Source organism: Acipenser ruthenus, chromosome 18, assembly GCF_902713425.1.
Source record: "Acipenser ruthenus chromosome 18, fAciRut3.2 maternal haplotype, whole genome shotgun sequence".
Lineage (NCBI taxonomy): Eukaryota > Metazoa > Chordata > Actinopteri > Acipenseriformes > Acipenseridae > Acipenser > Acipenser ruthenus.
In genome coordinates, this window is record NC_081206.1 from 20,224,222 (window position 1) to 20,250,906 (window position 26,685).

Consider the following 26,685-nt stretch of genomic DNA (forward strand, 5'->3'; position numbering starts at 1 on the left):
GACACATCCATTGAAGCACAGTTCTTTGTGGAAATAAAACTCAAGGGATACATTTGTTTCAGCATACACTTCCAGTAGGACCAAAGTGAAAAGTAAGTTCATCTGTCTGTTTTGATAGATATGTATATAGTATAAGTATTGCTTTTAAGCATGTGCATATAATTTTACTGCTACTATAATTGCATTCTGCCTGTAGTTATAGTGAATTTAGGCTTTACAATTTTCTAAATGTAATGCTTATCTTCCTGTAAACCTAGTGAGTTGTAAGGTAGGAAATGTTGACTATTTGAGTCAAAGTTCAAATCTAGTCTGGAAAACAAAAAGATGTTGGTGTATGACTCCTATAGCAAAATGATGTGTAAACAGCAATACTATTGTAAAATATACTTTGTAATGTAATTTTAGACTTGAATTCTGAAGAACAATATGGAAATATCTAATTATCATGGTGTTACAAGAAAGTATGAGTTATACTTTGCCAAGCACATTATGAAGGCTGAATAATTTATAAAAAAGAATTGAGCGAATATAACAGACCAAGACACTATTACGCAAACATATTATACGTAGAATTATACAGTCACAGATGGAACCAATTCTCTTTTAATTCATCCATATTGGTGTTTGAGTGCATCTGTTACTTTAGGTTACCACATTTGTTGCAGCAGAGACCAGCCTTTTCAGTAATGCTGCTTTTAGTGTCACACTGGGAGTGAACGTTATGAAAAACCAGCAGTCTTCAAAAGTTATTTTCTTGTTTTTTTTTATGAAGGCATTTATCTTTTAAGCAAGGGAATAAAGAGTTTGGATGGGTTTGGATGGTAAGAGCTTGTCAGGGGAATCATATTCAATTCAATCAGCACTAAAGGAAATGGTGTAATAAAAAAAAAAATGCAACTGGGGACTACTTTACCACTACTTGTCATAGAAAAGAAAATAATCTGATTTTTGAGGTTACAGTAAGTGTTGCATTTATTAATTAATTTTAGTGAGCGATAAAACCGTAGGTTAGAATTCAGGAAGCAGTAAGTGTCGAAGCTCTGTCCGTTTGGCTTCCGTCACCATATTTCCACTACCGCTAATGTTTGTTCTATTAATAATTTGCTGGTTTTGCAGTTTTGATTGGTTTTGAATTAGATTAGGGTTTGTTTTTATAAGACTTAAAATCCACCTGGCTACTGTAGGTATGTAGTGTTTGCTCCACAACAACTACAGTGCATTTTGGTGTTAGAAATCTTAGCTAAAATGCTTGTGGTCTTTTCACATGTATCTAAGCAGAATACCTGATGTATTAAAATGAACCCCATAATATCAGTAACATTAGTTGACTAATAAAGGTCTACCTGGTGAACCACCATGCGATAAATCACACCCTGATAAGGAGATTTCAAGTAATTTGGTGGAACTGACCATTGCTGGTATAGAGGGTGACAATTTTTGTAAAAAGTCTGATCATTTTGTAATGCAGATTTATTCTGTAACATATAAAATATTATTTTACAAATTTGTTTCAGTCATAAATGACCACAGATGTGACAGATGCCTCTCTCTAGGACTGCACAAAGCAATAAAAATGAGATGCTGTTATGGTCCATTGACAGTGATCTGTAGGTGTGTGTAAGTGGTTTCTAGTGGAGTGCTTTTATTTATTTGATAAAATGTAGCCTTCAATCCCCGTAGTATTTTTGCAACCATGATCACATGATCAAAGATGAGATGTTGGTTATATTTTACAACAAAAATGAGTTACATCATTTTCACTGTTGATTATTTTTGTTTTCGGTCATTTGTTTGTGTACAATCTCTGATTCTTACTGATTGAGAAAATAACAACAGCATACGTGAAAGGAAGTACCAGGCACGTGTACACTTTTTAGCAAATGCAAGTTCTCTTGAGTCCACTAGAGGGAGCCATGAAGCGTCATGCCGCCATCTTGTAAGGATGTTCATGTATCAATTGTATTAGTATGGTCCATTGATAGGGTCAGTTTTGCACCAGATCGTTCTTTTTACAACTCTGTCTGAGGTTGCTAAATTGGATTTTTTAAAGCTGTCTTTTAACAGCTGGTGTGGTTTCTCATATCAACATTCAAATAGGATTATTCCGACTAAAGCTACTATGTTTACTACTACGACTACTACTATCACCACTCCTTCTAATAAACAATAATATTATACTTTGCCAGTTGTGTACAATATTTTAATAATATTTTATTCCAGTTAGTGTATACCAGAAACATCTATACTGAATAAAATACATGTTAAACCAATTGATGAGCTAAAACCCTTTAGCTTAGAAAAGGGGCCCCAGTTAGTCACTGAATCAAATATATAGTTATCATTATTCATGAACATATAATATCCCACACAGATCTGGACCACAATATCAGTCTCACTTTCCATTAGTAAAGATTCTGCTTTCCTCTTATTTATATAATACACTTTTGTCGTATGCTTTTTTGATGCAATTAACTGGAACATGCGAAAATCTGAAAGCTGCGGAAATTAACTCAGAGACTCCCTTAACGGATCAATCCATGCAAATTTAATGTGGAAATACTATAGAAGTGAAGGTTGCTAACAACTAAAATATGCAATTATGTGATAGGCATTTAAGGGAAATTGACTGGGACTGTTTATCTCCCCTCTATCCCTCTATGTTGTGTATTAAAAAGATAATTTTAAGCGGCTTGTTTAAAGCATTATGGGAAGTGTCAGCAGTGTGTGCCCTTTGGAAGCTGCATGCATATTTAATTAGCTCTCTAAGTGGTCATATTTATTCACCTTGATGACACACTACAAAACACAAATTGTTTATTTTTCACCTTGCTTATAAATGTATGGAAAATTGATATTGTTCTGGGGAAAAAAAAACGTGCTCATGTCATGAGGTTTTAAAAATGCAATATTATTATAAAATATCTTATTTAGCTGAAGGCATTAAAATTTACAGGCAACAATATAATTTGTCCCCTTGTCCTTGGGCCTTGTATTTAGTGCTTTTTAATTTTCAAGTTCAGACTATAGATGTATATATTTTAAACTGCTGTTTCCAGGTACCTTATCTCCTGCAGACGGTCAGCTTTCCCATGGTCTATCAGAGAGAGGCCATTCTTGTAGTATAATATTAAATAGCCATTATCTGTGGAAGCCATAACACACAATGGACCAGATTAATCAAGGTATTTACTCCACAGTGCATTTTGCACAATGTCTTGGGGAAAGGAAAATACATCTGTTGATGTTACAAAACAAACTACTCCCCAATTTAATAAAACCAGAGTACATCTGCACAGTTTTCTTTGTCTCATCACAAACCACACCGAGTGGAAATGTAAGAACCTGTGTCTCGTTTTTTTATCCTGTTTCATCATATTGCACATTGTCGTGTCGCCTAACATATTTATCGACAATTATGGCAGTGTTGCTTATCCCAGGGTAGTATTTATTTTACATTTTAAATATTGAAATATTGACCTACATTGTGGAAACACTAAAAGAAATTACAATTCTTTGACAAGCGTTTCGACAACACGTCTTTATCAATGTCATCAAAAATAAAGACTTCCTATTTTCCTTTGGTGTTTTTACATATACTGTACAGACCTTTTCATATCACTTCACAGGGAATGGGGAAAAAGGGTGACAAAAAGGGGAGTGGACTTTAACAGTTCACCAATAACCTGGCAAAACAAGCATTAAAAAACAGACAACAATGATGCCTACTTTGCTTTGGAACTTAGTACAGGTAACAGCATAGCCTGGATTACAACAGCGTTCATTAATAAAATGGATTTTCACTCAGTACTGTTCTAACTATACATATCCAACACATTGTAATAATACAGTGTTCTGTATTCTATATTGGGCTACCATACTTATATTCAGAACATCTCAACACTCTACAGCAAACTTGTTTACATGTAAACCTTCTAATTTATGTCTTTATTTCCCAAAAAATATATTACGGTAGATGGGGTGGAAATCAGTTGTATGGCTGATAAATGCAATAATAACAACTGGAATGTAATAATAACCAAATTGATATTATCAGGAGCTTGTCCCAATTGACCCCCATAATATTCTGTCTGGGACATTTCGATCTGGTAATAATAAGCAAAGGAGTGATATTTTTAGCAGGGCTGACTGTCTAACAATTGATTGTTTTATATTATGGATGAAATATTGCTTTAGAAAAAGTACTGTGCTTGCTTCTATGTGGTCCTCGTTTGCAGATGAGATGAGAAGGCCAGCTGCAGGAGCAGGCTTCATGAGCAGAGCAGGGATGCTGAGTGATGACAGGGAGGCTCTCTATGTGCAAGGGAAGCAGTTCCAGCAGCAGGGGGAGCCGGAGGCTGCTCTCAAATGCTTCCTGACTTGTCTGCAAGGCCTGACACATGTGCACAGCTTTCAGTCTCTGCCTGACTGTCTTCACCAGGTGAGAGGAAGGCAGCTGCTGTCAAAGTAGCTTCTTTTTTTCATTCTCCCCACTCTTAACACATTGCCAGTGAAACTCCCCACAATTATTACCTTACTTAAAAAAGACATACATTTATTTTATTATATTGGTCACTGCATGTATAATTGTACTATGTTTACTATCTATTCTATACTTTTTATGCATATATGTTTTTTCAAACTCTTAACAGGGCAACTTCTCGGACTGCCTATGATTTTTTTTTTTTTTTAAATCTCTAAATATTACATTTAAAAAACAGTTCTCAAAGAGGATAGGTATGTAAGGGTACCCAAAAACCCAACTACAGATCAATTGTTAAGTAACCAATCATAGTTTTTAATAGTAAAAAGGCTGCCAAAGCAGGGAATATTATAATAGATCTCAAGGGAAAAGGCATATATATATATATATATATATATATATATATATATATATATATATATATATATATATATTTGCCTAAATTCATTTAAAGTCTATCAGATCTAACTAGAAATTAAGTTGCCCAGGTATTGTTCTCTGTGGATACCAATATAATATACTAACAGCCTTCAAATTCAGCATACAGTCCTAGATTTAAAACCCACCTCTTGAGACCTTCACATTGGACGATCACAAACTTCCACCAACATCTTGAGTTGGACAGATTCAGTTGAAGTCTGATCTCGACTACAAATTGCAGGTGGTAACATGTTTTTATTCCTGTTAACAACTTTAAAAGTTTGAGACGAGGGTCTGGTAATAAAGTATGTAATCTTAAATTGATGTTGCAAGAAGATTCTTCAAAAGCATTCTTACAGTGGCTGTGAGGGTGAATTGTGTTTATAAATAACTGTGCTTTGAATATGACAGTCAGTGTTTAATATTGTGGCATGTAAGCAGAACCAATTATTGCTGAGTAGAATCCTGTAGATTTCTATGTTGTTCTTTTTTAAAACTTTGGCTTTGTAATTGCCCAGTTATCTTACACCTGTATAATGGCTACATAATTATCAATACGACCCCTGCATGTGTGACGTAAAATATGTATGTGTTATACTTGTTTTAAACCAAAGAATGGACGCACCATTTTTTGATCCTCCTAGCTAAGTGCTGTATCGTAATTACTTATTTGGATTTAATGAACATTATTTCTTGATGAAGCACCCTAACTCCCTTGGTTGCTCTCTGAAATGTTATCTGAAGTTGTTTCTGTTTCTTAACAGATTGCCGAAGTGTTCAACCACGAAAAGAAATGTATCCTTTTAGTTTAGAAGGTTGTCTCAGTAGGTGACACACTTTTGAGTCCACTTTGATTCCTCAGACTTTTCTCACATTTGGCCTAAACTGAGAATTTCTAAATGCCTGTTTTATTGATTCATTATTTAATTTTTTTAACAGGCTACAATAAATTCAGACAGGACAGCAAAGACTTTCATCCGTGCCTCAACCGTTGCTTCATGAGCTTGATTTAGCTTGGCCGTGGTCCTTTCTAGATATACAATAGGGTCTATTCAATTGATCTCAGTGGTGGAGAATATCGCCATCGTCTAAATCTTTAAAACCTATATCTCTAACAGTGAGAGAGTCTTAAATGTATTTTTGTCTATTTAACCATAAGCAACCAACAGCAAGCCTGAAGTGATCCTGTAAAATATTCTTTATGTTTTGAATCGTTGTTCAACAGAAAAATACAGCTTTTTTCATCAATTTATGACCCAGTTATTCAGACAACACAGACTCTACATGTTTCTAGAAATTGGAAATGATTAGACACTCTCAGAATGGGTCTATGTTGGTGCCAGTGTTGGGGAGTAACACATTACATGCATGTAACTCTACTCTACAGTAGTTAGTTACATGCATGTAACTCATGACTGTAATCTGATTACAATTTTCTGTAACTTGTATCTTTAATTGTTCCTTTGTCAGACAGGTAACAAAATGTGGAAATTCATTACATTTTATGTAAAAAAATAAATAAAATAAATATGGTTAATGCATAACATGGAAATCAGAAAGGGCTTCAACAGTGTAAGTCAAACCTTAAATTTCACATGAACGTGCTTTTCATAGCTTGAAAATAGAGTCAAAAGAGAGAACAAGTGGGTTCGATAGCTGGATCTTCAAATACAACTGCAGCCTGACCAAAAAAATATCTCTGTAAAATGTACACTGTGTCTGAATAGTAACTATTTGTAGCTGTTACTAACTAGTTACATTTTTTCAAAGTAACAAGTTACTTTAACTCGTTACAATTTTGTTTAAGTAACTTGTAACTGTTATTGATTCATTTTTTAAAAGTAACCTCCCCAGCACTGGTTAGTGCATCGCTCTAAATAAATATGTTTTATTAGATACGTTTTATTAATTGTTAATAATAACCAATAAATGCCACTGAACAGAAGATGCAAAGAAAAGCTAATAATGTCATCACTATTCAAAATAGGAAAGAGCTGTCATTCTCCTCCACAGACAAGGGGTTAGTATTTGGGTTACTGGTAACTTTTGTTGAGCTCAGCAGCAAAAAGTAGCTGTCATTTAAAATAACGTTTGTTGTTTTTTTGGTTTTTTTACCTTCAGTATTTATCGTTGCTGCTTTTACCATACTGTATTTTTTTTTCTTTTTAGACATTATAATTCAAATATTTGCAATTATAATTATATATATATATATATATATATATATATATTACCTAAAGCTTTTTTTGGTTATTTACCCTTCTTTATGGACATTTTGTAAAGTGTTGTTTAATGGTCGTATTCCGTCATTTTTACAGTGATGTAACATTAAAATTAAAAATGTATTTTACCTTCATTTTTATAGTTATTTAACCTTCACATTCACAAACTAGTGAGCACAGTATATGTAATTAATGCTGGCTTCTTATTTACCAAATCATAACACCAATAGCTGTAAGTGCATGATGTTAATACATTTGTTAAAAAAAAAATAATAACAACATACAAATAAGTGAAAAGGGTCCGTGACAGGGTTGCCATCCATGTGGTGTGACCTTAAATGGAATGATGCTTTAAAACTGTGTGCACAAAAATTCTAATGCTAACAGAGTTAGTGGTTTTTAAGAAATAGCCAACTCCACTCAAACTAAAATCAAAGCATTTCTATGTTGTGTGAGTCTTCCAGTCACGTGAAAGAGAACATGCACTGCACCATGTGGAACAGTTCACTCTTTATTTTCACTACTCTGAAGGTCAGCAAGACTAATGGATTGTGAGATTGGTGCAGTGTGCAGTGAATGATATGACCTGTCATTTTTCCCAAGCTACCTTTGAATGGCTCCTTTGGGGCCCTACTACTAGTACCAAGCAATACAATTTTTTTTTTTAATTTAATAAAACTAGTAAGTCAACTTAAAACAACCATTTAATTGCTCCTCTCTGATGAGCTGTCATTTTCTCCCCACTTCCTCTGTAAGTGTGATTTTTGTATGGATGCCCCGGTCATTTTTAAAACCGCTACTCTTGAGAAAATCAGAGGGTATTATTAAGTCTGATTAATGATTATTTAAGCAGAAACAGCAGTAGAGAATTATATAAAAAAAAAAAATCAGGCATAAAAGGATATTAAACCATTTAGAATGTAAATTATACTCTAACAATTTAAAATTGTAAATACTCTTCACTGTACTCAGTGAACATCTCCATTTCATTTTTTGAATGTCATGCTTCATGCATTTGTGTTTAAACGAAAGAGAAAAAACATGTTTCAATATGACGCTTAGAAGATTTAAATAGCATTCAACTCAAACAGAGTGTTGGGTGGTGGTCTTTTTATTTAAAAAAAATAAGTAATATTGATTGCAGAAAGATTGCTGCTGCTAGCATCTTTGTATCTTATCTGCTTGTACTGTTCACAGTAATGTAAGAACTTATAACTTGGTGGGCACAAGTGATGGAAACTAAGGTATCAGCCTGGAAGCTCCTAGTTATAATCAGAGTACTGAATGGTTTAAATATATTAAAAATCAGATCTGTGGAGTATGTCCAGACAAGAGCAGGTTGGAATGGTAGATTTCACTGCTGTAAGGATGTCCTTCAACTACAGAGAAAGGCCCTTCTATAAGCAGTACTGTGAACACTATTTGTAAACAGTAAATTAGGGCACGCTGTTTATAACCATTTCACAGAACGTTTATAGTCAGAAGGCTAAAAATAACCAGACCTCCTCTTAAATCTAGACTTCACAGCTACCAGGTTTGACATGACATATTGCATGATGGTGTTGTTATTTGTAACAGTCTAGGTTCTAAAAATGTCACCATGGCTTGTGTGTTCTGTGTAAGGTATACTTTTAATCAAGATAGGTCTTTTGGTAAATGTATTAACCACGTTTTACCTGCAGCTAAGGCTGGTGTGTATATGTATGCTAAAGATTTCTCTTCATCACTCATTACAATTGCTGTCAGGTATGGTTAGTTTGGCCTGATCTTTGTTGCATTTGTTCTACCCATTCAGACCTCATTGTTCTTGGAATATACAGGGTAAATTTCTCACCAAAAGGGCATTGATTTAGTGCACCAATAAATTATGTTTTTCCAATAAGAGTAGCCATTGTAACTACAGTATTGTAGTATTCTATTTGGACAGCTCTGTGACTCTCAGATCTTACACTATAATGTTTCACACAAAACAATGTCAAATAAACGTTATTAGCTACAGTAGAATTGTTTCTGTCTGTTTGGCTGGTTCACCCATAGCTATTAAACACTCAATTGTGCTAATTTTGGAAATGCTAAAAGAAACTTCATAAATTTAGTGGCAAACTAGTATTTTTCAATTTTATTTAATGTTCAAATGGCTTTTGATTCACATGCTGTGAATGTGGTCCAATTGTGCTATTGATTATTGTTCCCTTGTGTTTCTTTTTTGTCGCGTTTTGGTAGCATATAGGACTGGTTGTGTTGATTAAAGTCCATTGAGACTGGAGTGGGACTATAGTCCAGGTGCTTGCGATTATAGCTATGTTATAGTAATCTAAATGTTCTACTTTCACCAATATACTGAGCTGGTTCATGTAAACGTAAGATTAAAATAAATTAAATTACTCCTTTGCAACTGTATCTCCCTTCTGGGGGTCGGTGGTCCTCCATCATCCGGCCTTGGTGACCTCTGACCGACGTCGGAGGTCCCACCTCAAACGAGGGCGGCTCCTATCGGTCCAGAAGGCGAGATCCTGGGCCAAACATTCAATCATCCCACAGTACACTTTACATCTTACAATGCTGAGTTCTGATCTTTGAATATTTCTTATAATGAATCAGATAATTCTACTAGCATATTCAATTACGCAGTTTATTGATTAATAAAAGATTATTCTTAACAGTTGATCAATACATGCTTACATTTGTTTACATTCATAGGTTATTCAAGATACAGAAATATCACAATTATTGCAACACAATTTCTCTAGACAAAATTATGGTAGCCTCTTAGCTTACAGTCAGAATAGTAATGATAGTCATATTCCTTTGATCCCAAACCCAAGCAACCCATCAGATTGTTTTCTTATTTACTCTTATAAAGTACCATTCATTTGGCTCTGAACATGCACAACCTAAATTCCCTCAAGAATATATGCACATCTGTTTCAACTTATGCAAGAAACAGTACTTTCCATAGAAGAGACCTTTACAATATGTATTCCCTTTTCTCCACTCAGCAAAGGAACCTTTGAGACCCTGGAAAAGAATGTGAGCATTTCCTTTCTCCATTGAGCAAGGGACTCCTTCGAGCTCTTTACAATAGGAAACTCTCCAATCCCTTTTCTCCAGTCTACCAGTGTACCTTGCAGACTCATTCCTACACACACATTACATAGAACATTACATGTTCATCTTGACTTTACACTCCTATCCACCAAGTTCCTTAGCATCAGTAACATCAGCCTCTCTACATAGAAACTCAATTGAGTTGCATGTGTGCGTCTTTTTAGTTTTTGTATTTCTTTAAAAAAAATCTATATCACCTCACACAGAGCATGAACACTTGAGTGCTTTTTGTGTAGCCTTGTCTTCCACAATCCATGTTTATGTTATTCACATTATCCTTTCTGTTTTTAGCCCAGCAATCAGGCCTGGAGTGAGTCCAGTTTTAGGGTTACTTTTTAAAGGCATTCTGTTCTATTTTCAGTACGTGATGTCTTAGATCAGAATTAACTCTGGCACACACAGTATATGTTCTGTATATGGATACCGTACTGATTAAGGTGTTCAAACAATGCCCATGAGGATTAGTAAAGAAGCATAACTGTGTAGCACACATTAGTTTCCTTAATATTGTTAATATTATTTTGACATATGTAGGTATGTACTTTTAGATTGCCTAGTTGTAAACATTACTGTTGACCCATCAGAACTGTTGGCTTTGTTGGCTTTGTGGGGTTTTTTTCCCATTCAGTATAATGGACACCATGGTTGATCCTTATCCAATATAAACAGATGTGAAAGCCCTTCGGTTCATTCAAGCGGAGAAGATGTTCTATGAAGTAGCTTTAGCAGACCTCGCTGCTCTTCAGGGGAGCTCAGGCAAGTCCACTGTGCTTACTGTAATTGCATATACTGTATATCAGAGAAGTGTATCTATAATGTCTGTGTTATTGTATTATTGTTATGAATCTTACCACTTGAATCGCACATGTGGAACTATATTTAAAATGTGGATTATCATAATTTAAATTCTTGTTTTCATAGAGTTTACCTTGGATACATTAGGGCTGTTTAATTTATGTGAACTCTAAAAGGGGTTTGTAAATGTATGCCTTATTAGACATGTAATTTTACTGTTTGGAGCTATTTAATGTATTAATTGTTTAGCAGCTCATTATTTCTCTGGTGAATGATATATACGGACATACAGGGAACTGTTTTGAAACAAGTGCAGAAGCACATTTTCAGACTGTATAAACCTATCAAGAAACCGCTGCCTATTCCAGCAACTAATTTTATTCTTTCTAGTTTTATACATTTGTCTATTTTATTTCTCTCAAACATTTGCCTTTGCTTCAAAATAGAGCCTATACTGCTGCAAAGAAAGTTGAATAGAAATTAGGAAATTTAATAGTTAACAAGGGGAATACATCTTAAAATAAAAATAACTCCCTATTTCCACATGGTCTAAATCTGTATGAAACTTTACGTTGTTAATGGGAGCTAATGAGGTTCAGCCACATGTATTTTTACATAAATGCAAAAGGTATTAACAAGTATATAGCACAACTTGTTTTTAAATTTGTATTTTATTTAATTTAACTCAGTTTTTAGAATTTTAGGATTCATCATTATTAGTATATATACAGTGCTCCCTCGCTGTAAGTCTCTCAGTTATAACGCACCTCGGATATAACGCTCCTACAGCATGTCCCCCAATTCCCTATACCAGTGATTCATGCAGTATTTCACAGTAAATACAGTACCGACTGTTCATTCCCATTCCTTCTTCCCCTCTCCCGACCAGCTCTCCTCTCACTTGGTTTGCTTGTCGGTTGCTTCCAACTAAACTCCCGACTGTCATTTAGGCAGGCTATTTATAGTTTAAAAACAGCTAATTAAAATAATCCACGAGTTGGAATGTTATCTTTTTTTGTGTATGTAAAAAATATGGCGTTGATTACATTTTGCTTTATGCATGATTAATTCATGGAAAGTTACAGTTTTGCTTCACTATATGTGCATTATAGAGGGGGAATTATGTTATTTTGTATTTTAATCAGATGTATGTTGTTATGTGTTCCGCGGCGCCCCCCACCTCCTCCCTCATTTATAACGCTGTTCGGTTAGAACGTTCATATTGTGTGTCCCCCAAGACCCGCGTTATAGTGAGGGAGCACTGTGTACCATGAATATGTGCATATGTATGGCTGCTAACTGTAGGAAATCCTGGATACACTGGTTAAGTAGTGCTTGTGTTGTGAGGTGATTCTCCTTTTAGTAAAATGATTCATGGTCAGGATAGACTCTGGGTTTGCTAATCATTTCTAAAATAAACTGTTTTTTATACTTGGGACTAGTTCCCAAAAGGCCTTTGACTCACAGGTATGCATCTGTACAATACGAACGCTCAAATGCTGAAAGATGAGTCATATGTTAAAAAAGGATCTCAGATGCTATATTGGTTACATGAAAGTCAGTCATTATTCCCCCAAATATAGAACATTATACTTGTGTCTCTTAATTCTGAGGTATGTGTTTGAGGTTTTGCCCTAATAGATTGATACTGGAAATATAAATTTAAAGCACAAAGTACAAACTTGGGGTCTGTTAATGTATTATTATTATTATTATTATTATTATTATTATTATTATTATTATTATTATTATTATTATTATTGTAAAAGTGTAGACTTCCACAGTGCAATTTCACAACATACTGTAATTCCTTTGTGTCAGATTATCATAGTCTTCTGTTTAGTTGATTACTATAGTAACTTCTTTATTGCCATTGTTATTTTCCACTTTTTCCACTGCCACCCAGAGGTTGAAGGTTTTCTTTGTGATAAATAAAATCCCCTTTTCAGGAGATGAAAGTTATTTTTGTACACCAGCACATTTAAAAGTATGAGAAATAACCACAGTCTTTGCTGTTCGTCGTCCACAAAAGCTGCTGACACAGCTGATTGCGTCTTCACAGAATCGACTTTTAAGGGCCGGTTGGAAATATCCTTGGACTGCATTATCTAACTGAGAAGCGCAAAGCGCCATAGAAACCAGGGCCCTCTGAATCAGCACTTCTGCCTGATAAACAACAGTGCATGTTCTTTCCCCAAGGTGACTCATTCAGTGTGTTATGAAAGGGGATCGCATAGACTACAGTAGATTCAGCTCTGCATTGGATGTAAAACTCTGAATGTCTCTATTCTTAGTGGAACCTTTTTTCCCCCCTGTATTATGCGTTTGTGTTAAGGTGGCCAGATGCCCATGTTTAGGATCTAGTTTCCTGTCCCTCGGAAAGGATTGCTTCTTGATGACTGATTCTGTTTACAGTATGCCTGACAGCTCCTCCTGAAGTAATGCAGCAGGGCACAGGAGGATGGCTCTCCGAAGAGGATGTGTCAGAGCAGGCCTGTCAAGCCGGGGACTATGAGAAGCTAGCTCAAGTTTGCATCATGAGTAAAAGGTAGGCCCTGTTTTTTTTTTTTTTTTTAATTGAGTAGTGGTCAGTTCTTCATGTGTATGAGCACTGTTAATGTCAAGTCTGTTTCTTTATAGCAAGTAAACGCTCTTCAAAATGTATTCATAAATAAAACCGGAGCCCAAAGAGTACGCAACGTTTGGCTGTAATTTCATATTTTTTTTTAACTGTTATTTGTTGGCGTGCAAGTCAGTGGTTAAACTGATGCTGTGCCACACTTTCTTTGTGTATGCTGTAACTGAGATCAGATGGCAAGTGGCTTAAGTTGTATCACTTTAAGCCCATGCAGTTGCTGATGGGCAACTGTCAGCAAGTTGCAAGAAGGATATTACTTGGAGGTCTGATTAGCCAAATGTGTTTAATACTACATGCAGTGCTATCAGCTGGTGCAATTGTGATGCCTGGAAATATTGAAACATGTAAGACTGAGTTGTTAAGTACTCAGGGAAGGATAAGATAAGCAATATTTTCACTGATCACATTTTTTTATTGTCACATAAATAACTGTTTTCTATGTGTGAAAAAATAGTATATATGTTCTTTCCTCTATTGAAGACTGCAGACTACTGTTACACACACATGCATCTTTTAACTGTGGTTTTAAAACATGTTAAATAATGTGTCAGGAACCAGAATTTGATTGGAGACCAGCATCTTTTTCTTTTTCTCTTTTAACTTGTTTTTTCAAACGTTACCTGTATTTATTTAAGCAGCTCCTAGACAAATTGCCTGTCTATGATTTTGTAAAGTTGTATCCCTTAACTTTCATTAGGGTTTTCAGTGAAGTACAGTATGTCAGCCTAATGTTTCCATTTATTCTGCTTATCTTCAGTTATAAAACAGATATGTCTAGTTGAAAAACATCTCAGCGTAGCCTGCTTTTCTGACTGCAGGTCATAAGCATTTGTCTACTGCACTTAAAACTTTATTTATGGTTTATTCATATTATATTATTGAGTGTTATTAAAGAATTATCTACAGTCAGACTGTGGGATTTAGATTTTTTAAACAAAGCATTCATTTACTGTAAGAGTTTTCAATGTGACTTTTAGCCTTAGCAACATGTGATATGAGGGCACTACTTGCATTAAATAGAAAGTGGGTTAATGTAAACTTCCAATTTAGCTGTTTAAAAAAAGGTCCCTTAATCAACCCTTAAAATGCCCAAAGAAGTCTATATAGTATGGACTTAAAGTTGATTGTCTGTGCCACTGAAAGCCATTTTGCACTACAGTAAAGCAAGTCCCTATAATTGTGTTATTGGCTGCATGCAAAATAAGTAATTTAATTAATTATCTGGTTTTATAATGTAGATCGTTTACTTCTCTTGTCCTGCTGCTTACTGCTTTAGGACCTATATTCATGTCACGATATACATTATTTGCTTCAAACACTCAATTATATATTCTGAGGTTAAACTTTTAAGAAACAAAGAACACTGATGAAGGCATTAGCAGCAGGATTTGTCTACTTGACTTGAGTTTCCTATAAGTTTAACCTCATTATATCAATTAAACTTTTACCATATTGTAATATAAAGGCCTAACCCCAACCATTGTTATGCACTTTTAATTCACCATTTAGTAGGAGAGCATATGATTGACAGACTCTCTAATGCAATTTCTAAATAATAATTTTGAAACCTGATGTATACAAATGACACCAACTGTGTCTTTTCTAGCTTGGTTATACAACAGGTTTTCTGACTTAAATCATTCATCGGCACGTCAACATATTAGAATGAGACTAGATCAGATACCTGTGTGTACTCTGAACAGGACATCCAATTCTTTGTAACAGTAGCGGTTAGATCTGTAGCACTAAATACAGCTTGCTCTACATTTTTAAGTACACATTGGGGTGAGGGGTGACCTTGTGATGCAGGCTGTCATTTTAATGCACACACAAACACTGCACAATGCAGCTTTGGTGAAGTGCAGAGCAGGGCCGCAGCAACACCTGACACCCCTCTTTGGCTCATTAATGAAACTCAGTGTCTGCCAGGTCACGGCACCCCAGTTTTTCCATTCCTTTTATTTTGTGTTCTGATACCTGTCTCCACAGAAAGCAAAGGTACCACTATGTAGCTGAGTCAGATTTGTTACATACAGTTGTCAAAACATTGGAACATACACCAGTTAGGAGCTTTCTATCTGAATGGATTTGGCATCACCGTGATAGAGATGCAAATTAGGTTGATCATGACATGTGATCCGTATGCCATGATAAAGTTGTTGTAGTTTACTTAAGCATTGTTGCGGACCGAGTTCACCAAACAATGCTTCATTTGTATCCTGATGGTCAAAGCTATTTTAAGATGATAATTCCCCCATCCACCGTGACAGAATTGTGGGAAGTGGTTTGAAAAGCAGAACTTCTGGCTTCCTACATGGCCACCACAATCCCCAGATTTCAGTCCAACTGAGGATGTTTGGGATGAACTTTAACTGCACATTCGTCTTCACTATCCTCTACCTATGTGAAATATCAATGACTGAATGGATTATCATGCTCCAAGACACCTTCCAGCACCTTGTGGAGTCTATGATGCTCTGTGTCATGGCTGTGATCATAGAAAGTTGCCCCCCCCCAATAATAGGTAAAAGTGGCCTGGCAGTGTATATAAGCTTGTTAAAATATTGTGCATATTTTTGAAGAGGTTATTACAATATTTAGTAAGCAGGTGGTCTGGACAACAAATGTCACACCACTTAAGCACCATAATTTACCATGGTAAATTTGGTAGGACAGTGTATATTGTTAACATTAATTAACATATAACTTGGGAACCTTTTGAATTAAGTTAAATCTTGGTAGAAATTAAGTTGTTTTTGACTATTAGTCATACTTGGATGAGAGAGGAATTAGACACTGCACTATGTGCCCATCTGCTTTGAGGATGTTAATTGTCCTGCAGGCATTGTTCACATGCCAACAGAAACTGTCAAGCTCAGAGCATGTGTTGGAAACAAACATTCCTTTTCTATGCTCTGACCTGACACACATGCCCAATGATAGCCAAGGTGTGTGTTTTAGTTCTGTATGGGTTATTGGATCCATGATGTGGTAAGGAACAGATAAGCCAGAGCACTTGTTGTTATGTTTTTTTTTTTTGTTTGTTTTTAAATCCTGCAGTGATTTAGAGGATAGATGTCAAACCCATGTGCAGTAGAGTGGCCATTTTTAAACAAGCTTTGAAACAGACTTTAAAGTTATAAGTTTAAAAAGTTGTCAGGATGTTAACAATGAAAAGAAAAATTACAGGTACATTATTTAAACAGTTGTAGTAACACATATGGACGTGTAATGCTATATTTTTTCTGACTCTGCAGCTGATGCATAGTTCACACACCCTAGTCTCTGTAAGTCGCCTTGGATAAAGGCGTCTGCTAAATAAACAAATAATAATAATAATAATAATAATAATAATAATAATAATAATAATAATAATAATAATAATAGCTGCCTTTACTGAAGGGCCATATCATTTCTTGTAACAACTCAGGATTCTGATTATTTAAAAAGTCATTAGTTTAGGCAATTCGTTTAACTGGTTAACAGCTTAACCAAAAAACGTTGGTCTTTTAGAGAAGGTATTTAACTGGTTTGATATACAGTATCACCCCCAAAATACTAATCTTTTGACGATGTAAACATAATCACGTATTGAAGGTGCAATGTGACTTGAATGAGGAGAAAGTGGATCATGTATGATGATGTTTGTCAGATCAGTGCCCGAAGAAACTAAGATTTTTTATTTCTGTTTCCAGACCTCATCTTGCTTTAGAATACAGTGGAAAGGTGGGTATCCATTCATCTCCATTTCTTCATAATATAATTGCCCCTCTTTACCTTGTAAACATTTCCCATAGTAAAAGCATAGTAGAAAAATATAAAGCACAGTGGAAGAATGGTAAAGCAAAATTAAGCATTGTAAAGCCCAGAGATCTGGTAAAACATATTAAAAAGCAAACCATGGTAAACTATGGTAAAGTCATAGTTTAACCATGGGAAAACTGCAAAGTTGACGTGTTGGTTTACTGTGGTAAACCCTTTTTAGGGTTTAAAGGGTGAGGATGTTCTATACTACTGTCACTGCCCTTCTTATAGCTATAGAGAGTGAACAGGTAGATACATACATATTATGTTTTTTTGTTGTTGTCAGACACACTTTGATGAATGGTGAATAAAACATGGTAAGTTTTCATTAACTGAACATCATCATTTGTTTTTTATGACTTAGGCAACTAAAATTCGACAGAAGGCTTTTGGCAATGACCATCCCATTACTGCAAGGAGTCTGGAGCTCCTGGCCTCTGTCTATGCAGAAATAGGAAAGACAGAATATTCGGGTAAGAAATGTGTTTGTATTGTATTGTTTCTTTAAAAATAAAAACTAAAACCAGGCTTGAACCAGATCCTCACAACCTTTGAAACAAAATCACACATATAATGAATCTCGTATTACGTTTAAATGTGTGACAGACTTTACACAGAATGTCAAATTTATAAATATTATTCCATATTCTTATCATTATAACCACTAAATGTAGTTTGTTTTCAGGCTTGGTTAAATTATAGAAGGCACTGTTTATGCTCATCAGACCTGGCACAGGAAGCTTATCAGTGGGGTCAGCTGCTATGTTTGACTCAGAACACTGTCGTCAAAGGTGTCTAATGTCTATCCACTTCTCTCAGCTCATTCTATGTATAGCATGCGCTAGGGGAAATAAAGCGGAAAGCTACATGTTTTCCTGTGGTGTTCACACCTTGTGTTAATAATAGAAAGACTGTACATGTTCTGCTGGCTGTAGAGGCAGCTGTTATCGAGGGCAGGCTGAGTATTGAAAAAGAAGATGTAAGATCAGGGGACAGGGTCCCCGAGTGGCTCATCCAGTTAAAGTGCAGACTGAGTCACACAGCTTGGATGGCACCGGCTCACGTCTGGGTTGTGCAAAGAGGCCAAACTTTGCTGAGGACTCCAAAGGGGGTATCACATTGACTCTGACGCTCCCAGGGTGGGGGAGTAGGGACTCTTTTTTCTCATCGCTCAACAGAAATCCTACTGGCCAGACACCAAGCAGGGCTGATCTGTGTTCTCCGGGATTGCTAGCCTGCCCGCCTCTGCTCTGGATTGCTCAGCGTAAAAGTGATTCTGGCTTTAGGCTTGTGAGATCGGAGGACACTCACACACCCTCACAATGTCTGTGCTGTGTGGGGACCCACTGCGGTGAGGAGAAAAAAACATAATATCAAACGGGCTGCCACCAGTCCCATTTGAAGTCTATGGTCCAAACAGTTACACAAAGGTCAAAGATCGACTAGTATGTTTTCTGGTATCATTCCTACTTTTGCTATTATCACGATAGCATGTTTAATTGACAGCTGTCCTTGGTTTTTCAACCACCACCATTGGAACAATTTGGACATAACTTGGTCTCCATTCAAACTGATTTGATCTTGGTCTGTTGCCATTGGAACCAAACAGGACTGACTTGAAGTCCCTTTTCAGCCTGCTCCTATATATAAAAAATTCTATCTATCTTACATTCATCTAAATTATGACCCATTGCTAATGCAATATGCTAATGCAGCCATTCTCATTCTTGGTTTCATCTTGATTACAGTTTTCAAAATAAAAGTTTACTGTAGATTGATGATATCCTTTGCTTCCTCAGATACAATAGGACAGTACACCTCTGCGCTGTCGAAGACTTTCTCACCTGCCGACTCATTCAGTGAAGTTTTAAATGGGGTGCCTTTAGCAAAGACAGAGGTCTGCCCAGACGGGAGGAGACTGCATAAGAAGGATCTGCTGCTTTCCCCAACAAACAGTAAAGAGAAGGTATCTTACACTAAGATTTAAGCTACTGGGGGTTCCAGAGTCTCTCAACTGGTGTGCAGGGTAAGTCACACAGTCAGGGGGGCACAGGTTTATGTCTCAGCTGTGCAAGGTCTCCACTTTTCGCATTGGCTCTGACGCTTCTGTGGGTTAGGCAGGCAAAACCCACAGGGACTGTTTCTCCTCATCACGTTGCTGGGGACCTGACTGGCCAGGCACCTTGTGAGCTCAGGCGGACAGCTACAGGTTTGACCTTTGTCCGCCGGTAGCTTGCCGACATCTGCTATTAATTTCTGGGTGTAAAAGAGGAAGTAGGCTCAGTCATGGGATCGGAGGACGCCCACTGAACCTTCAGTTCTCCTGAGCTGTGTAGGGAATTCTTACGGTTAGGAAACATTCTAAATAAAAATTAAAAAATAAAGATTTAAACTACTGTCTATGTACAGTATATGTGTACGTTATATAGTAGTCTGTTTTTAAATAAGAATGTTTGTTTCTGATGCTTTTAAATAAAAGGTGTTATTGCAAACACTGCTGACCTGTAGACAGTTATAGGGAAGATCACTGAACTCAGAACTGCATGATGCCCTAGAAGTACACAAAGATAACACCACTCATAAAAGCAGACCAGTAAACTTATCTAATATACTAATAATTACTATATACCCATTTTATTTATTTCTCAGTAAAAGACACTGAAACTATTGTATTAATTATCCTAGGACATCTTTCTGTAGTTTCTTGCTGAGGTAAGCCATGTATAAAGCTCAATAGTAAGTAGGAACTGATTGTCCATCCTTTAGCAGGTCACAACATGTAAGTGTCTTACCTCTATACTGCGGAAGAGGTCAAGCTTCAGCTGCTCTGAGAACAAGTTCACGCACAGAAAGAAGTCAGACCGAAGAGTCCGGTTCAGGGAGCCTGAGGTCATTGTACATGGTATGTATGAGTGTGTTCACCAGAGGTCTTAGCATTTGAAGTGTTAAGAGTTGCGATGAGTGTGTTCACCAGAGGTCTTAGCATTTGAAGTGTTAAGAGTTGCGATGAGTGTGTTCACCAGAGGTCTTGGCATTTGAAGTGTTAAGAGCTGTGTGTAGTCTTCAGTCACATTTCTTAGTTAAATAACTTGTTCAAAGTATTCACATGTTGAAAATACCTTTGCTTTCATTATTTTAACCTACAAAGTAGAACACAGCTTGTACAGTCAGTGTTAAAAGTGTGTATTGAGTAGAGTTGGTGTTTTTAAGAGGATGCTTATTAATCAACTAAATTAGCCTTGTACTTAATTTGTTTTCTTCTGTTTTAATATTTCTGTTCCAATTACAATACAGTAGCTCCACGCAACAGAGCACCCTTTATAGCACCAAAACTAATGGTGAAGTGGTATTGTCAAAGCTCCCATTGTCTCCATAATGCCATTTAGCTTGCACTTGCATTCTCGTTACCAGACGGAATGCAAATAGAACATTATTTTATTTACCGTATGGCTCCCAACTAGAGTATTTAAAGAGAGAGCACTGTAGTCTATTATGCTTAGTACGGTACCATACTGTACTGTATATGTTCAACATTCAACAATATACTGTAGATTTTTCTCACTTGCCTAAAAACATTGTGGGAAGATTTAAAAACTTAGCTTTTATTAAACTGCCAGGTCATTTTTTATGTTTTCTGAGTGGGAGAATTTGGTCTCTCTTCTACAGAATAATAGCAGTACCTTTTGATTAGTGGAAGTCATTTATTACAAAGTATTTTCAGTTTTTGAATATGCACTTATTATTGTACTGTCAGAATGTACTAACAACCAGCTTTGCACAGTCATGAAAATATGTCTGTTTGTCTTGAAATATTAAACATGCATTCATATTTTGAAGATGCATGAAATGCATTCTATGGATGCTTGCAAGTGTTAAAATTCCTTTATTTATCTTAATTTCAGACATTCCTTACTATGATTGTTTACTAGGTAAGTGGAATTGATAGTCTAAATATGTAGAGTAGCATTACAGTACTAATTTATCTCACCACTAACCGTTATGTCATTTTTAGCATACTATACAAGCACAATATGTACACATTCACTTGTATAGTACAAGTATGCCAGCATGCTTTACCAAGCAAACCATCTCATCTTAAGTTAGCTAAATGCCCCAAAACAGTCTGCTTCTCAAGATGTGCTTCAAAAGAAAACTTAACAAGTGGCATTATTAAGAATACAAATGTATTTTTAATATATTACAAATAATCTCTTTATGTCAAAGAGAACATTCTATTTTGCTTTCTGAGGCTAACAAAAGGGTTATAGGAATGTCATGCAAGCTCAAGGCAGGGTTTTGTGGCCACCTTTTTGGTTCGGCTGGAAGCTTGTGAAACAATTACTCGGTCACACAAGTTTCCTAACCTCCCTTAAACCTTGCTACAGAAGAGCTTGAAGAGCACAATTCAACTATTCACGTATGTAAGAGAATCTGTTGCATCCCTCTCTGGCTCACAAGTGGCAAGAAGACTTGAAATAACCATTCCCTGCTGTGCTGTTTTTTTAAGGCCTTAAATGTGATATGTCACTCTATTATTTACCCCTTTGATTAGCTCATTATACAAACACTAAAACTGACTAATGTAAAGCTGTTCAATTGAAAGTCGTAATAGCCAACACCTCAGATATCTAATAAAAACAGGACACGCTTTATTAAACCCACCCTGACAATGTGCATCTCATAAAAAACAAGTTTATGTTTTGTGTTTTGAATTCCAGCACTCCCTTGACAATTGGTTTGTTTTAGATTTTCATTCGTTGCTCATTCTCCAGGGAGGAATGAATCTTATATTTTCTGCATTTGAGCTGTTTTTGTCTGTTGGTTATTTGTACCCCATTACAAGTATCTTTTTCAGCTCTTTTTTTCTTTTGCTTTGGCTACATCATGTCTTGTGTGCATTTGTAGTCCACAGTGATTAGTCTCACAGAGTTAACTGGAGTGTGTTGTTCTTCATTCATAACTTCACAACACTCAATCAGAATGAGTCAAGTAGACACATGTTTCAGCCAGTGCCTTCTTCATTGTACTGTTTTATAACTGTATGTATTTTTAGGAGTTGTCTTTTCTTTCCTAAAGTTCCTTTTGTAAGATTCTGTATGTTTTTTCCACATACCTCACACCTCTTACCCTCTCCTGATCACCCACCATTAGCAGACTAATCACAATGTTGGTGCTGTTTACATATAGCTCTCACAAGGATCAGCCAACACTCCCTAACTGACATCAAAATATAACCACATACAGTTCCTAATTATTACACTGAGGAAGGCACTAGCTGAAATATGTGTCTATTTGACTTTGTTTTTTTATACTTTTACCTGTGGGGTTTATGTAAACATATTGCTGGGAGCTCTTGTTGTTTTGGCAACAAAATAGAAGGAGCTTCTTGAAAAGTATTGTTCTTTTCAATGACAATGATAATTAAGAAAGCTGCACTTAAGACTGCTATGCTGTATTTCAAGCCCTGTTTCTTCCAACACGACCCTTCATGGAGTGGGCTGATTTGGTGTTTTCTAACAGATGCATACCCAATGTAATTGATGTGCTATTTAGACTATATAATAGTGATAGCGATTACTTCCATTAGCCACAACTGTTTCCCAGACATGGAGTACTGGGGGAACACTGTATAAGCTTCTGATGTTAATAGTATTATTCTTGCTTATTTATTGGCATTCATTTCCTTTCAGCTTATGACCAATCGACCAATAGAACGCACTTTGCCCTGCTGGCTTGCATCTTCGTTTTACTGTCTGTGCTGGGAGTCTTACTGTACTGCACTGACAAGAGGAGACATTTGAAAGTGTGCGAAGAATTGGAGTCAATGTTAATTGTCTCTTTTCTTCAGATGAAGCAAATCCTCTGGAGTTGTTGGATGTGGCTCACAAGGCAATGACAGCAAGAGCGTGAAAAAATGAAATGTGAGACTTTCCACGCTGCTTGTCTCTGGCTTTTCAAATAAAGCCAGGCTTCAGGAAGGAAACAACTTAATTTATGTTTCAGGACATTTTGAAATTCTTCTGCTGTTTCAGAAATCTGGTCAAAAAAAAAGCATTTCTTAATTTTCACTAGTATAATACACAGTGTAAATGGTACTAGAATCATAATGTGGTAACCATGGCAATGTAAATATTTTTGGTGATTTATTATGTTTGTTTTTCCAGTGAGAAAGGCATCCAAACTTGTTTTCTAGCATTCAGTTATTGATTGTCTTTATCAGCTGAGCAGAAGGACCTCATGGTCAGTGGGTGCAGACTGCAGTAGAGAAGGCTTTAGGTAGAAGGCTCATCTTCAGTATTTGCTCACCAACCAATTTGAAGAAGGTGTGAACCTGGTGTGAGATCATAGAGTGAGCACCTGATTGCTGATTCTATTCAAATCCATAAATCTTACCTGTTATAGACTTCCATGCACTAAATATCTGTTATCAGTCAGTCTCAAGAGGTGTGGTTTTTAAAGAAACAGTTTTGTTTTATTTTAAGACATCTAGTGCTACACTAGGTTAATGAAATCTCTGTGTTACTTGTGTCGTTGTGCATACCTCCTTGGTCATTTGATCTGGAGAGTGAAATTGTCTCTACTACTTCAATGCCTTCTTTCCAGTCATTAACCAACCAGTTTCTTCTGCTTTGCAGCCAGTAACATGCTTTGACACTGAGTTAAGGTGATATAACATAGGAGGTGAAGCCGAAACAAGTTTTGCATCACCTAGAATTTTAGGATTGAGACATAACTTAAGTTATTGAACTGTCACAAAGACGGCTGTAGTGGGTGACGACAGACCAGAAACAGGAAATAAACAACAGAGACTTGGGGTTTTGGTGAAGCTGAGCCTGTGATCGCGCTCAGCATTTAATAATTAACAGACAGAACAGAAAATAAAAAGGTTGTAACACAAAACAGGACACGGCACTTACGCCAAAATAAAGAGACAAACAAAACGGACTATACAGACAAACACGGTGAGTTTAAACAACTATACTTTCCTTCTCTCCACACCCGTTCTCCACTCACCGAACACACCCAACCCCGAGTGAGTGAAAACATGCTGCTTTTATGCAGTTGTACCGAGACTCGATTGCTAGTCAATCATTCAATTGGAATCTCGATACAACTGTACGTGAATTAATTGTGTACTCCCGTGACCACACATTACATTTTAACCAGCACGTGAAGTGATTTGCGCCATCCTCGTGCCTAAATACAAATCTACAATTTAAATAGTCGTGCTGCACACACCCATTTATATCCCATGTACCGATGACTATACACCAACATTAACACACCACATGTAACATATAAACAAATTACGCACAAGGGCGTGGCCACATTGCTACAGAACATAATAATCTGTTATTTAAAATCATGTACTCAAAGAAACTACAAAACTGTATCGCAAAAGTCTACCGGAAGCCATAATAGTAGTACAGTATTTCATGTTACATTTTGAAATGTCACTGTGGCGGGGTGCCTCTACCCTGTGAGTTATTTTATGTTTTATGTGGTGTTTTATTGTTGGTGTGTATGTATTGGTGCATGGGATATAATGGGGCTGTGTAGTACGAGTGATTTCAAATATATAGCTGTATTTAGGCACAGGGATTGCGCAATCACTTCACCTGCAGATAAAGTATGTAATAGTATGTGAGCACGGGGAGTGCAAATTAGTTCACGTGCTTAGTAATTGAATCCCAGCACAGCTGTATATATAGAGCCAGTTTTCACACACATGGGGTTGGGTGTTCGTGAGTGGAGAACGAGAGTGAGACAGAGGAGGTAAAATCTAAAATAGAAATAAACAATTGCGTGCTTGAAGACCAGCACGATACTTGTTTGTTTAGTGTTCGTCCACCTTTTGTTTGTCTATTTGTTTTGGCCCTTGTGCCCTTTTGTTTTGTGTTTTGTTAAAAGTCTGTTTATTTGTTTCACTGTCCGTTTATTCTTTAATAAATTCTGAGCGCAGCCATTGCGACTCGGCTTCACCTCATATTCACTCTGCATGTTTCTGTTCCGGGTCTGACGTCACCACTACAGCCATCCTTGTGGCAGTCACATTTTTTCATTGTTTTTCATTAAGAATATGGAAAACTACAAAGCAATATGTAATTCAATATGTTAACGTAACGTTATTCAGCAGGTTTCCATTGATTTTATGAAGCAAAATTAGTTCATTCTATAGGGTGATGCAAAACTTTTGACCATAGCTGTAGTACCTGTTATAAAAAAAAATGTATTTACTATAACATGTGTTTCTTTCAAAACTGCACCTATAGTGACTGGTAAGATTTGTGGAATTATGTTTGTAAGACACTACCACCAAATTGTATAAGCTTGAGAGGCTTTTACACTATTAAACAACCAAATGTAATTGTTTTATTTGTCTTTGTATACTATAAACAAATAATGGATTTGCATCTGCATAAAATTATGATTTAGAATGAAAAATGTCAGAAAATAAGATCTAGTCTGCTTCTGAGTTTCAGATTCTGTTGAAATGCATTCTTACTACTTATATTTGATATATATATATATATATATATATATATATATATATATATATATATATATATATATATATATATATATATATATATATCTTCAATGTATCTGTTAATTTATCAGTTATCTGTTTTTAAACCACTTTTTTGTATCCAGGTTATATCTCTTGCTCATAAATGTTCATCTGTCAAAAGTGATTAATTGTTTTAACAAACTTTTTTGTTTATTAGGAATTGCAGGAGTTTTTTTTTTTATTTTTTTATAATTTATAATTACTGTTAGGTTAGGTAAATACACCTTTCTAACTCTGAGGTACCCTTAAGGTAAATGTCATTCAATAATTAAAAAATGTCAGTAACGATGTAGCTGGTTAATTTAGATTCCCATGTTTTCTAATGTAGAAAGTTCATGGGGCACACAGTCAAAGGTCTTGCAAATTTTCGCATCTTTCTCGCAACTCTGCTTGCGTTGCGAATGTTTTGCGTAAAATTGCAAGTGAGTGAAATCTAAAATAGTTGTGAAGAAACTGCAATTATCACAGCACTGCGGAAATTAATAAATTAACATAAATTAACACAGGAAATCAACCGCAACTCTCTCGAGGTATATAACCATCAAGGTATAAAACTTGACAAGGCATAGCCCCAGCACCTCTTCAGCTATGCAAGTTAAAAATGTCATTAAATGTTTTGCTCTCAAATGTGTTTTCTTACAATTCT

At 36.0% G+C, this 26,685-nt stretch overlaps 1 protein-coding gene across 4 annotated transcripts; it reads left to right on the forward strand.

Annotated features, from left to right (window-relative positions):
• On the forward strand, positions 1 to 25,965 carry LOC117428946 (uncharacterized). 4 transcript variants are annotated; one of them, XM_058991460.1, is made up of 9 exons: positions 1 to 92; positions 4,236 to 4,438; positions 13,441 to 13,573; positions 17,359 to 17,389; positions 17,832 to 17,940; positions 19,267 to 19,433; positions 20,234 to 20,369; positions 21,370 to 21,396; positions 23,158 to 25,965. In XM_058991460.1, exons 3-9 carry the CDS (start codon positions 13,467 to 13,469, stop codon positions 23,361 to 23,363), a joined length of 783 nt encoding a protein of 260 aa, XP_058847443.1. In that variant the 5' UTR covers positions 1 to 92; positions 4,236 to 4,438; positions 13,441 to 13,466; the 3' UTR covers positions 23,364 to 25,965. The 4 variants fall into 4 exon arrangements, with proteins under 4 accessions (XP_058847443.1, XP_058847440.1, XP_058847439.1 ...); XM_058991457.1 differs by lacking the exons at positions 1 to 92; positions 4,236 to 4,438 and adding an exon at positions 13,067 to 13,224 and having other exon boundaries at positions 20,237 to 20,369; XM_058991456.1 differs by lacking the exons at positions 1 to 92; positions 4,236 to 4,438 and adding an exon at positions 13,069 to 13,224.
• Positions 25,966 to 26,685: the final 720 nt, after the last annotated feature.